General features: G+C 36.7%; 1 protein-coding gene across 4 annotated transcripts in view; it reads right to left on the bottom strand.

Moving 5' to 3' along the window:
- NDST4 (N-deacetylase and N-sulfotransferase 4) overlaps positions 1-15,012 on the bottom strand; it is a 246,565-nt gene that overhangs the window by 97,643 nt on the left and 133,910 nt on the right. For all 4 annotated transcript variants that reach the window (XM_079919073.1, XM_079919075.1, XM_079919074.1 and 1 more), the window contains one exon: positions 14,443-14,571. In XM_079919073.1, coding sequence (XP_079775199.1) covers positions 14,443-14,571 — 129 coding nt within the window. The remainder of the gene's footprint in view (positions 1-14,442; positions 14,572-15,012) is intronic.

The raw sequence follows: 15,012 nt of genomic DNA, 5'->3' as shown, positions 1-15,012 counted from the left end.
CTGCAATCGCATAAATGTATTCAACTCTGGAAGTTGATGGAGTATAGTTATTGCTGTTAGAATCACTCTCCCACAAAAAGACAGATTTTTCCCAAGTTATATTATTATTTTGCACAGTAGTCTGACTTGGAGAGACAGTGTACTATACTGGTAAAAGAGTGAGGGGTTTTAGAACCCAGCCTCCTGAGTTTAAATTGTAGCTCTGCTGCTCTCTATCTGCATGATATTGTATTAATTAGCTAACTTCTCTGGATAGTTTCCTTATTCAGAAAATGGGGATAATAATAGCATTATCATTATGTGGTTGCTGGGAGAATTAAATGAGTTAATACATGGAAAGCATATAGAATTTTAAATATAGGTAACATTGAATAAGTACTAGTTACTCTAAATAGAACAAAGAGCTCTATTACATTAAAAGTAATAGATATCAATACTTGAGAGAATATTGAACATTCCTGATTTATATTTGTGTTTCTTAAGATAGGATTACTAGGTATATTTTTCTAATATTAGGCAGATATTAATCTAACCAGTTTGGTAAGGTAAAATGAAATATTACTTTAAGTCAAATTTGCATAAATATTATAAAACACTTCAGGTATATGGATTGTTTTCCATAAAAATCGTAAAATTATCTGTGTACATCAAAACAAATAAACAATGATCAAATATACAGAATTGTTTTCATTTGCACATTAACATTTTAAATCTTTAGCTAAATATCACTTCCAAAGCTCACAAAGATATCTACCTAGGAATAAACAATGATTAACCATCAAATGGTTTAGCAATTTCTATGCCACTCATATCCTCCCTGTACCCTCCACCGCAACATAAATGTTGCTGGACTCATGGAGCTAACGTGGAGTGGATCATTGGTGGTTTGAGGATGGGGAGTGAAACTGGGGAAGGGAAACAGATGGTGAACACATAAATCAATGGGAGAGGTCTAGAGAGTAGTGAATACCATGAAAAAATAAGACAGATAAGTGATAGAGAATGACTGTGAAAAGGCCAGGCAGCCACTCTCCGAGGTAGTGACTTTTGACCTGAGACATAAAAGGCAGAAGAAATCAAGGCTAACAAATTCCTGGAAGCAGCTCACTCCAAGCAAAGTGATGGTAGCACAAAAGCCCTGAGGGGCAAACAATCTTGGCATATTTGAAGGACTGTGTGGAAATAATCATGGCATGGTGAGAATGGAACTTGGTCAATGCAGAGAAGCCAGCAGAGGGCCAGGTCATAGACCACGGTTTGAATTTTATTCTGGGATTAAATGAGAAGTCTTTGGTATTTCAGAATGGCCATGACATGCTGTATTTTGAATTTAACAATAGCATTCTGACTGCTCTTGGGGATAATGGATTCTATGTGGCCAGAATGATAGCAGTTCTCTGGGGGAGAGATGATGGAGCCACTGGAAGTAGAGTTGACAGTACTTATTGATAGATTTATTCATTCAACAGATATATAATGGGACCTACTTTGAGAATAAACGTGTAAAAAGAATGTCTCCTGATGTTACTTGGGAGTTTGACTGCTCTCTAGAAAATCATTTCCAAAACCACAATAACTGAGCCAATGATTCTTTACATTGTAAGTCACTATCACTGCATTTCCTATAGGTGGGTTTCTTTTCTAAAATCTAAACTACTAAAAATTCAAGAATCATTATAAGCTATAGCATATATTTTTTTAAGATGAATTCAGCAAAAGATGGAATAAGAGGTGATTCCAATTTGGGGCAATGTGATGTGTTTAAAGTTTCTTTTTTATATCTTTAAATAGCTCATAATTCCTAAAATCTCTGTGTTTATGATCATAAAAACTCAGCCCATGTAGAAAACTCTACTCTGTATATGTGATTGCTTGAGCAAGTTGTTTAAGTGAACTACAGAATGGACTTCTGAAAAGAAATTGCAGGAGAATGGCAATTTTCAAGTCCCATCTTTTATTCACATTTGATTTGAATGTGTACCTGTGTGTGAAAGAGAGTTTAAGTGGATATGATAACAGCTTCAAGAAGGAGCACATCCTTTCATGTGTTTGTTGGCAATCTGTATATCTTCTTTGGATAAATGTCTATTTAGGTCTTCTGCCCATTTTTGGATTGGGTTGTTTGTTTTTTTGATATTGAGCTGCATGAGCTGCTTGTGTATTTTGGAGATTAACCCTTTGTCAGTTGCTTCGTTTGCAAATATTTTCTCCCATTCTGAGGGTGGTCATTTCATCTTGTTTATGGTTTCCTTTGCTGTGCAAAAGCTTTGAAGTTTCATTAGGTCCCATTTGTTTATTTTTGTTTTTATTTCCATTTCTCTAGGAGGTGGGTCAAAAAGGATCTTGTTATGATTTATGTCACAGAGTGTTCTGCCTATGTTTTCCTCTAAGAGTTTGATAGTGCCTGGCCTTACATTTAGGTCTTTAATCCATTTTGAGTTTATTTTTGTGTATGGTGTTAAGGAGTGTTCTAATTTCATTCTTTTACATGTAGCTGTCCAGTTTTCCCAGCACCACTTATTGAAGAGGCTGTCTTTTCTCCATTGTATATTCTTGCCTCCTTTACCAAAAATAAGGTGACCATATGTGTGTGGGTTTATCTCCGGGCTTTCTATCCTGTTCCATTGATCTATATTTCTGTTTTTGTGCCAGTACCATACTGTCTTGGTTATTGTAACTTTGTAGTATAGTCTGAAGTCCGGAAGCCTGACTCCTCCAGATTCATTTTTCTTTCTCAAGATTGCCTTGGCTATTTGGGGTCTTTTGTGTTTCCATACAAATTGTGAAATTTTTTGTTCTTTTGCAGCTCTATTTACAATAGCCAGGACATGGAAGCAACCTAAGTGTCCATTAACAGATGAATGGATAAAGAAGATGTGGCACATGTATACAATGGAATATTACTCAGCCATAAAAAGAAATGAAATTGAGTTATTTGTAGTGAGGTGGATGGACCTAGAGACTGTTATACAGAGTGAAGTAAGTCAGAAAAAGAAAAACAAATATCGTATGCTAACACATATATATGGAATCTAAAAGAAAAAAAAAAAGGTTCTGAAGAACCTAGGGGCAGGACAGGAATAAAGATGCAGAGGTGAAAAATGGAATTGAGGACATGGGGAAGGTGAAGGGTAAGCTGGGATGAAGTGAGAGAGTGGCATGGACATACATACACTACCAAATGTAAAACAGATAGCTAGTGGGAAGCAGCCACATAGCACAGGAGATCAGCTCAGTGGTTTGTGTCCACCTGGAGGGGTGAGATAGGGAGGGTGGGAGGGAGACGTAAGAGGGAGGAGATATGGGGATATATGTATATGTATAGCTGATTCACTTTGCTCTAAAGCAGAAACTAACACACCATTGTAAAGCAATTATACTCCAATAAAGATGTCAACAAATAATAATAATACCTAGCTTATAAGTATTAAGGAAAAAAATAAAAAAGGAGCACAATTCTGCTACTTACACTTTATGTTTTGAATGGCATTATTGGATACCTTAAATTGTGTTAAAAGTGACAACTATAAATCAGGGAAACACTTCATGCTCGAAATCTTACCTTTTACATTGTTTAAGCTAGTAATTTTCATACAGTGCTAAAGGAGGCTGGCAGTCACCATGAACTCTGTTCACAAAAACATGACCTTACTTTATTGTAAATCTGTTGGCTCCCTCTCTAGTTGTAGTTAATGTTATCACAGAGAGGTAATTGAACACTGACTGTTCTGTTAGATGTGAAGTCCAGTGGAGACAGATCTATAGGATCAAGGCTGGCTGACATGAAGAGTATCTTTCCTCTTGTGATACATCATGAAAATCAGCCTAGAGTTTTCTATTTGGCTTGTGGGGTTGGGTTTTCTTATTTCTAGTAAGTTCAACTCATTCATCTAAATTATCTGTAATTATGTTTTATTTAGGAAGGTCTTCCATTTTTCATGTCATTAATTTTGTGTACTAAACACAGAGACTGCAATAATTCTACTCACCTCTCATTTGAGCACTACAGTCAGTGTTAACCATAAAGTATTACAAAGTATGGACCTAGTGTTTCCAGAAAAACTCTCTATTAATATAAAACAAAAAATAAATAAAAGGCCTCAAAATCAGCAACACTAACAACAAAAACAAAAACCTTTGGCAAAAACATCTGAGGTACTTTGGTAGACAACAAAATCAAATTAAAAAAGCAGTCTTGGGCTTCCCTGGTGGCGCAGTGGTTGAGAGTCCGCCTGCCGATGCAGGGGACACGGGGTCGTGCCCTGGTCCGGGAAGATCCCACATGCTACGGAGTGGCTGGGCCCGTGAGCCATGGCCGCTGAGCCTGCGCGTCCAGAGCCTGTGCTCCGCAACGGGAGAGGCCACAACAGTGAGAGGCCCGCGTACCCGCCCCCCCCCCACCAAAAAAAAGCAGTCTTGACCGACCAAGCAAGCACTGGGTTCAATGACTCAGTTTGTTTCACTGGAATAAAGAATAATGGTAGAAATTTTATCATTTAAAAATATCTCAGAAAGCACAATAAGGTGACAACCAAAAACGTTTTCAGAAGCAAAACTTATAATGAAATAAATACCTTTGTAAAGGAGACTGTCTTTATCACATGATTTATGTGTTCTAACAGGGAGAAACAATCAAGCAAAATTCAAACTGTAAATAAAACCACGGTTTATGGGTTGCTAACACACCTCAGATATCATTGATAATAAAAGTGATATATACCTCTACTTTTTCAAATAAGAATTATGTCTAAATTATATACATTTTCTCTGAAAAATCAAAGCACTTGCTTTTCGCTATGTCTCACACTATCTGTGTAAAACAGTAAGGGAACCAACATTATTTTCCCCATTTTATGGACAGAGAAATTCTGAGGCATAGAGAAATCATAGGACTTTTTCTTCAGTATTTAGCCAGCCAGGAAAAATAAAATAAAACAAGATTTTCTGAGTTTGGTTAGTAGACAATACAGTTACATTCCTGCTGCCCAACTGATTTTATGAAAAGAGGAAGAAATGGCTTCCCGTTTTCCTTCTTTCTTTCCATCCTTAACTCCCTTCTTCTCCTCTTTTTTCTTCCTTTCCTTTTATATTTCCCCTCTCCTTTATTTCCTCTCCCCACCCCCTTTTTCATTCCTTCCTTCTCCTTTCCTTTCCCTTTTCTTCTGATACAAAGTTAACAAACCATGTGAAATGGCATGAGGTAGACACATACACTTCTGATGCTATAATTTTTATTTACTGTCTAATTGAACAAGTACCTACTGAGGCAATACTATGTTCCAGGGTATGCATGTAGCCCAGGTGAGGGAGACAACATTCACTAAACATAAAGACACCACTGTGAACAGTATTGTGCATGTGGCTCTGTGTGAACATACAGCAGTGAGAGCTGACCTAAGCCTGTGAGGGGACCCAGGTGAGCAAAAGAAATTAGAGGTAAAATCTGAGGGAAAATAGTAAGGTCGAGTCACGAGCAGTGGGAATAGAAAAGTACTATAGGCATAAGAAGGAGTGTGTAGGAAGGCCCCGACCTGTCAACTAGAATTACAAATAACAATTATTATTTGGGTCTATCTATCACTCCCTTGTTTAAATTCCTTCCCTCTTCACAATAGAATAATAGCATTCAAACTGTCAACATGTCATACAAAACCTTTCATAATTTTATTTACCCACTCTTATCTTCATTTTGTACTCCTGTGAAATGCAAACATTTACAGTTCCCAAACTTGCCACGGTCATTTTAGCCTCTGTAACATTCTGCAGCTCTTCCCTCTCCTACTGCAAACTCACATTCCCCACCACACTACCTCATTTGTCTGACGAGTCCCTACAATGCTCAGTTCAAATATCAACTCCTCTGGACAGGATTCCGAAGCCTTCCTTGAAGGGGTTATACACACACATGAACATCTATACAATAGAACTACTTGATAGTGAACACATCAAGAAGATCTCCTTGAAAAAAAAGATCAAATAAACAAAAATAAAACGATTGAGATACAAATACCATTGATGGCATTCTAACAATTCATTATGAATTAAACACCAGACTCCCAATTATTTTTGTCAACAATTTTTACGTTTGAGATTTTATGAATCTCAAAGAAAAATTTAACAAATATCAACTCAAGCTAACTTGAGTGATAGACCCCTTTGGACATCTGTGGATAAGACTGTATGGACGGAAATTATAAGACTTTTTAATTCCTCAATGGGTACCAGCAAGTTTAATATTTATAAATACTCCTTATCATATCAGCATTAAGTTTTCCATTAAGCCACTAATGGAAAAACTAAGACAAAATAATTTGGACTCTTAAAATACAAAAATGTGAAAATATCAACATGTTTTAGAAAAGAACGCACATTTTTATTTTCACAATATCTTACTCTGAGGAGCAGTCAGAGGAAAATGAAGTAGGAAAAACCGAGATGAAATAAAGTAAAGTGATCCAAAGAGGCCTTTCTGCTTCAATGCACTTTAAGATTTAAAAATAAATAAATAAATGAGAAAGAGAGAAACAATATATATTGCATATATATCTAGGTGTTCTATAATTTGTGGAAGAGAGAATAAAATCAACCATTTTGAACACCATGGTGGGTGAATACTCACAAGCCAAAAAAAGCAGACATATCAATATTAATTTTGTGGGCTCCCACCGAACCCCCTAATTTCTTACTATCTCACCAGCCACTAAATCATATAAAGACTAATGCAGAGATGGTTTTGTTTTTTTAACAATCATGAATTCACTGATTTTCCTTCCAAACTATCCCTAATCGTCGTGAGCGTTATGCGCCTAATATTTATATACTGTAAGCCTCAAAACAGAGAGGAATAAAAGGTTTATCTGTTGACTAACAACTACATAAACAGGAGGTTGTATTTTTTGCTGTTGAAAATTTATTTATGCTAAAGAGCTATTCCACTACCTTTCATAACATGCTTTGGGAAAACTAAATTACCCAGTTACACAAGATGAAATAGACTTCCCCACTAAAATATTGCTGCTTTCATTTATTTTTCTAGGGAAACAAAATTGAAAAAAACAACGCAATTTTATGGATTTGTTCATGATATAGAAGTATAGAGGAATGTAAATTGTATTCCATCAGGACCTGTAGCCACCATTGCTTTAGAAAGATGCATGTCTGTACAATAATAGCAACCTTTCTCTCATTTGGCAAGAAGACAGAGTTCAGGTTTAGGAGACAAAAGATCCTATTCTTTTGTGGTGGTGCACTTTATATTCTGAGCTATTAATTGCTAAGTAAATCCAACTGTGGGAAATCATACAAAACATGCACTACCCCCAAATCAGGAGAAAGCAAAATTTTCTCCTCATTCTCTAAAACCTTATAATAACTCTGATCCTGATTTTCAGTGTGGACAGAAAAAAATATCATCTGTACTGAGGCCACGGATCTTAGCTGACTCCATATTCTACAGTATCCCTGCTGAGAGTGTGAATCACTGCAGAAGTGGTGATTCATGCCCTTTTGTAAAGGTTAGTCTTGCAAATCTTTAAGAAAAGTAAAAAACAGAAAAAAAAAACCCCAAAACCCCCAAAACTCAAAAAACAGATAAAGGGAAAAAAAGAGGTGACTGTAGGTTTTTCAGTGAGTGGAAATACAATTTTCCACAATCTATATATTCTACAGGGGTTCATTCTTCTCACAGTTGGTGGCTGTTCTCCCAGGCTGTAAGCCTCAGAGCTCCCAATAACATTAATTGCTTCAAAGTCCCTGCACAGATAAGAGAGGCACATTTCACTGTAGTAGAGCAGTTGGAAGTTAATTTATTATTGTTTTTCTAATAAACACTGCTGGAACATGTGTCAATATCCCTCGTGACCCTGAGTTAGAAATATTAATATATTATTTTATAAAGAAGTATATTTTGGTGGAATATATGTTTTGTTCTACATGAAATATTATCTGATTGTTACAATCTTCTATAAAGTGCAGCATTTATAGAAAATCAAAATCAAAATCGTCAAAGAATATTTGGAGGCTTTGAATATCAGTAATCTGTAATTCTTTTTAATCTTCTCTGAAAAGGACTCGGGATGTTTCTTGCATTTTATTTTGCTGCACCGCACATAAAATATGTTTCTGTGAATTATCTTACATATCTACTTCCATATTATTTAAGCATGAAAAAGAAATTAAAGTTTGGTTCAGGTTATTTCATGTTGATGTTTTCCTACGCCTTGCAGCTGCCTTTTCTCTAATCTGTCTGAAAAGCCAGCTCTAATCCATAATGTACTGACCTGCTATTAGATTCCATGATTTTGGAGATTGATATACATGAGAAAGGAAAGGTCATTAACCAGCCTAAGCGTATGAAGTTTCAGGAGACAGCACATGGGGAAGTATATCATTGCGGTTCCATTATACTCTACTGTCAGTTTCAAGTACACTGCTGTTTCAGGCACATATTTTTTGTTCACCTGAATTTGCAACTGGCCAAAGAACAGACAAAGGTTAATGAGTCTAGGCACTGCTCTGAACTTTGGACAATGTAGACTTCCTGGTTACAGTACTGCCATTCTAAAGCACTCTAGAATCGGAGCATCTTTAGATATATATGTAAGAAAACTCAGAAAATTCTATCTTCATACTGTTCTTTGTGTAGCACAAAATTAAAATGAGCTAGAAAAAAAAAATTAAATCCGGTAAGGCATATTCATTTCAAGCTTTTATAGTTACTAGTGACACCATCTGATAAGACTCCAGACTTCCTTACTATTGCCAGTTGCTGCATATTTTATAGGGTAGTGTCTCAATTTGAATGATGGTGGGTTACCTGGTGTAAGCTGTTTCACCTCATACATGATTAAATTATCTTTCTTCCTATCTGTACAAAGACTATATTGAAAATACAAGAAGAATTTGGCACTAGGGAAATACATGTTAGTATTTGACAAGTGTGGAACAGTACAGGCAAATATCAATATGTGATGAGGTCATGATAGAATCTAAAAAAAAAATGAGGAAGTTACCTGAATGTTAAGTGGACAGATGCCTAGCTCTTCTTTTGAAATGTCATTCAAACAGCCCTAATATCATTTAATTTTCAATTTTTACATTCATATGGGCAAAACAAGTTTGTATCTAAGGAAATCAAGAAACCCCATTTCTTGCAGTTTTCTGAATCAAAAAATCTAACATGCAACAGTATTAGGAGTTCATATGTGAGTCAAGATGTAAAAATATATTTCAATTTGCATTTTCTGCTTTATGATATATTAGAAATAATGACATATTTTAAAATGTGTCAAACTATGAGAACAAGATAGCAGCTAGAGTCAAAATTAACTTTAAAAACCTATTGAAAATGCATAAAGAAAAAATATCAGAGACCTTTGAACACAGAAAGGATACAGGTCTATTCTAAGTGTGTGGGGGGGGGGTGACACAAAATAATGTGAATTCCTAAATTGGAAGCTGGACAGGGAAAGAGGCCATGCTGGTCTTGGTGTGGTTCATGCCTTTTTGACTTCAGAGCAGAGTTGTGGAAGTTATGAACCAGAAAAAAAAAATATGTGGAACTTTTCAACATTATTTAATCCAGTCCCCTTCCTTTAGGTAGATGAACTCCCAAGGCAATAAGAAAGAACTATATAGTCATTGATTCTCTTTTTTTTTTTTTTTTTTTGTGGTACCGGACGCGCAGGCTTAGCGGCCATGGCTCACGGGCTCAGCCGCTCGGCGGCATGTGGGATCTTCCCAGACCGGGGCACGAACCCGTGTCCCCTGCATCGGCAGGCGGACTCTCAATCACTGCGCCACCAGGGAAGCCCCATTGATTCTCTTTTAAAGTACTCTAGAGGGGGAAATTCCAGGATATTCCCTCACATACCTTTTCCAGCTTTTATTAGACTCATAGGATGCTTGCATACAAATGAATCTAGAAACTACCAACCAGTTCAAAATGGTCTGCTAAATCTGGCACTAATATTTCTTTCAGTATATTGATGATAGAACATTTTTTCTCTTCTACTTCCCTCAATACATCTACCACTGAATATCTTCCCATTTTTGTCTCATTTTTTAGTTCTTATACATGTTGATAAGTTACCATTTCCCTTTTTCCTCTGACCTTATAATCATAGACTAAAACTAAATATATAATGCTGGTCTGTAATATGTAAAATTAAACCTACTTCATATTTTTTATATTTTACAGTGAAAAAGATATACCCCACGTCTAACTGGATAAGAACAGAATCACAGTCTTAGCGTCAGATTAAAAGTAAGAGATTTCACATTCCTACAAAATTTCTGTTTAGACAACTTCAATGACAAGGAATTGAATAGGACATGATGCAGCCCATACAATTTTCTGGCAGATTTACTCTATCTTTATATAATATTTATCCTTATATAATGCTGGCATTATACACTATTTTGTTTGAAAGTAATTTGGGGGCTTTTCATTATTCCCTGTTAAATTTCATCTGGCTAGATTTTGTCTATCACTCCAATTTGCTAAGTATAACTGGGTATTAATATTATCATCTGGTGTAATTACCGTCACTGCCAGCTTTGTGTCATGCTATCTATGTCGTTATTCATCCATTCACTAACATACTGAAAACCCAAAAGTAAAAGGACAAAATTCTATGGATCATTTACAAATCAGAGGAGAAAATCACCATGCAGGAGAGGTGTTATAATATAGGATGTCTACAGTATTTTCATGATGTGAAAGTATAGATCATTATTGAAAAAATGAAATAAAGTTAGAATGGCCTTAAATCTTTAGAGTTTATGCTAACACTATGATCACTTATCCTACTTATAAGCCCTCACAGACATCAATTTTCCTAGGTAGAAGAGGTGGTCAGTCATCTTTCTCTATGATTTCATGGATGTTGAATGCTTTTTACTAAAATCATATTTCCCCAAGGAACTTTGATACCTAAATTAATACAATCATAAACCTCTCATTCGGGAATAGGCTTTGTTAGAATACAAATATTCTTTAGAGTTAGCATATTAATTAATTAATATTGAAAACATACCTTCACATCAATTAATTTATAGATTTTTTTTCTTCAGCATGGTTTTGGTGAAAGAATAATGAGATACTCTTTATTCTTACAAAGAATTAAGTGATGACTAGAGAAAAAGAATAGACCAGAGGAGAAGGCTGTGTATCAGTATTATTTTTTGTTTTCTTCTTTCCTCATTCTCTTCCTGCAGACTCCATCTTTGCCAGCCTTGCTGGAACCATACAACTTAAAATAATAATTAATCAAGCAGCCTCAATACTTCTTTTTTTCCACATCGGTGAAGTGACTATTGATCATAGCCCATCATCTGTGATGCCTCTCTATTCACAATAGGACACATGTACAAAAAATTCCAAGCTTACATTATCTTTACTTCATTCATCACTTCTTCCCCTCTTTCTGTGCTCCCCTTTTCATTTCACTTACTTCCAGTCTGCTCCCATCTTAAGTTCCTCATTAGGAATGATAGTTAATTTCATGTCTCAACTCAACTGGACCACAGGTTACTCAGATATTTGCTCAAACATTATTCTGGGTGTGCCTGTGAGGATGCTTTTGGATGAGATTAACAACAGAATTGATCAACTGAGTAAAGCAGATTGCCCTCCCTAATGTGGATGGGCCTCATCCAATCAGTTGAGGCCAAATAGGACAAAGAGTCTCACTCTCTTGTGAGTAAAAAGGAACTCCTCCTGCCTGATTGCCTTTGAACAAGATGGTTGCTTTTTGGGGTTTTTTTGGGTTTTTTTTTTTTGTTGTTGTTGTTTTCCTGCCTTCGAACTTGAACTGAAACATTGGCTCTTCCTGGGTCTCAATCCTGCCAGCTTTTGGACTGGAACTATACCATTAGGTCTCCTGTTTCTCAAGCCATAGAACTTCTACTAGAACTACACTATCAGCTCTCTTGGGACTCTAGCTTGTTGATTATAGATTTTGAGACTTGTCAACCTCCATAAACACATAAGCAAATTCCTTATAATAAATCTCTTCTCCCACTCATCCTCTTGGTTCTGTTTCTCTGGAGAACCCTGACTAATACATCTGGTAACTTCTGTGTATGCAGCTTTAGAACTAAGCCCTGTTTTGATCTGGGTTCTGTCAGATGCTGCTTGCAGCCTGTCTCCATAGAGAGCTGAGTAGCATCTACCTGGATTGCCTATGGCTATGCTGTTCATGTTTTGAGCAACATTATTCCTTTCTCCCATATCTCTGTGGACCATTATTTGTCTGATCCAGGCTCATATCGCCATACATAGAATGTCCTATATTATCCACACTATTGACTACCTGTAGCATTGCTTTTTTTCTGTGTCTATCTGGGTCTCTCTCATTTACTCATGGATCCTACTTTAAGATCACCATCAATTCACAATGATAAAGTAACTGCAGTTTGTGATTGGACTCTAGAAGTCTCCTGAAAACTCTCCTCTTCCACCGTTCTATTCCTCTGCAATTAAAATAAATCTGTGTGGCAATGGTAAGCTTTTTACGTAAGGTTAGTGTTATTTTGCTAGTTCACAACAAGTGCTAAAGATAGAGATGCCAAATAGTCTTTCATCTTATTTAAGGGACCAACTATTAGCCTCTGAATGATGTTTTATAAAGAGTACTGAATTCAAAAATTTTAAAAACAGTTATAGGGCTTCCCTGGTGGCGCACCTGCCGATGCAGGGGCACGGGTTCGTGCCCCGGTCCGGGAAGATCCCACATGCCGCGGAGCGGCTGGGCCCGTGCGCCATGTCCACTGAGCCTGCGTGTCCAGAGCCTGTGCTCCACAACGGGAGAGGCCACAACAGTGAGAGGCCCGCGTACAACAAAAAAACCCCAAAAAACAAAAAAACAGTTATAAATCCATCTCTTTAACGACAAGTAGTCAGATGGGCACCCAGGTAGTAAATATCAGTAACTATCAGACCTGGGGAGCAAGAGGTTTAGGGGGGGCAATCATCAGTGTTGTGATGCTTATCTCTTCCCCTGAGTAGGTGACCAGAGCAGATTTGGGGTTGGGAGTGTAGCTCCAGAGTGAAAACGGTATGAAGATGTGGCCGTTGCCTCTATGGAGATCAAATTCTCAATTAGTGAGGGAAAGGTTAAAAAGAAAGATTTCCCACATTTGCTTGAATTAACATTCACATGTATACCTCAATTTCCAAAAAATATTTTTGTAACGTTTTTGATTCTTTTAAGTCTCAATGAATTTGAATTATACACAAAAAAATGGAATATCCAAAAGGAATACTTTTGAGGAACATTGAAGACTGTCCAGTTCAACAAGCTTGTTTTACAGGAGAGCAAGCAAGCTCTGAGAAATAGAGTTTCTTGCTAAGATCACAGAGCATCCAATCTGTTCCCCAGTTTAGTGGTACCCCAACACAACAGACCGTTTTGTTTTGTTTTTAATAGTTCTGCAGTTTGAGGAGGTTGTTGATTACCCACACTCATGTGAAGCATTTTTGCCCCCCACTTCCCTATCCCTCCAATCCAATTTAAAAGTTTTCATCTTTACACAAGGTAGGTTTTTATTAATTTCTTCAGGAATTAAAAACATCATATATAAATTATCTAAATAATTTGTTTAAAACATACCTGGAGCTTTGCCACAGACAACTGAGCTATAGTTTTGTTTAAAGCATGAATCATTTTCCCTGAGTATGAAAATTTCTTATACTAAACAAGGTGGACATAGCATGCAACTCACTATTTCATATTTTTTATTGGTGCAGTGGGATGCAAAAAAGGACATGCCTCTTTAAGGCCTCAGAAATAGAACCTTTATGGGAAAAAATTGAGAAAGCTGAAATAATCTCAACATTATCTAATGATAATATATTCCCACACTGCTATACTTTTCCACATATAACTGGAAATAAAATTGCAAAACTTTGAAAGATGAAAGGGCACAATCGAAAGGGACAAATTCTGTAGCTTTGATTCCAAATAAAATTAATGGAGATTTTAAAAACAGGCCTCAGATGACCCTACTATACAAAGATAATGCATAGCTATGTATTTTCAATGCAGTTTTGCATTGTGATCATTTTTAGAGACTGAAATGTATGTCTACTAATACCTTGAGCTAGGAGCAAATTCAACTTATAGACAAAGTATGCACCACAATATTCTGAATGTTAATTTGTGGTTATAGAACTGTATATATGTCTTTACTACAATTCCAGTATAGGAGACAACACTGAGATATCTTACATTTAACTGTTATATTCAACATACGAATCTTAACAAATCTGCGTTTTTCTTGATTGGCGATTATAAAGGGAATTGAATATTTGGAGATTTAGTCTAATTTCTCTCTAGTATTTACCAACTATTCTTGTGAGAGGGTTGACAATAGAAATAAAACGAAACATATATTTGAAAGTTCTGATGTTACGGTAAAAAGCATAAATAGAATACGTACTGGGTTTAGAAGGATTGTGAGGAAAAGTTCACCTCCTCTGATACTTTTATCCAATTCTTGGGGGCCTCCTGGATACTCTTTGTAGAAAATAGTGTGTGTGAACAACCCACAGGTCTGTCGAGGGAGAACCTGAGGAAAAAGAAAAAGCAGCACATTGACACGACTTAATTAAAAGCTCCATCACTGTGTCATGACTTCAGAGTCTGCGAATTTCATTCCTATTGGAGTTCCTTAACTGATAAAGCCAAAATATTAATGTAATCAAGAGTTGATGTTGGTGTAATTATGCACATATTAAGAGACTTGCTAAATAAAAGCTATAGGACAGCAGTCCCCAACCTTTCTGGCACTAGGGATAGGTTTCATGGAAGAGAAATTTTCCACAGATTGGGGTGCGGGGTGTTCAGGCAGTAACACGAGCTATGGGGGGGATGGTTCAGGAGGTAATGTGAGCGATGGGGAGCCATGGGGAGCCATGGGGAGCGACAGATGAAGCTTCACTTGCTCACCCACCGCTCACCTCCTGCTGCGCAGCCCGGCTCCTAACAGGCCGTGGACCGGTACCGGTTT

This window comes from Stenella coeruleoalba (assembly GCF_951394435.1).
Source record: "Stenella coeruleoalba genome assembly, chromosome: 4".
NCBI classification, from domain to species: Eukaryota; Metazoa; Chordata; class Mammalia; order Artiodactyla; family Delphinidae; genus Stenella; species Stenella coeruleoalba.
This window is presented reverse-complemented; position numbering and strand designations above follow the sequence as displayed.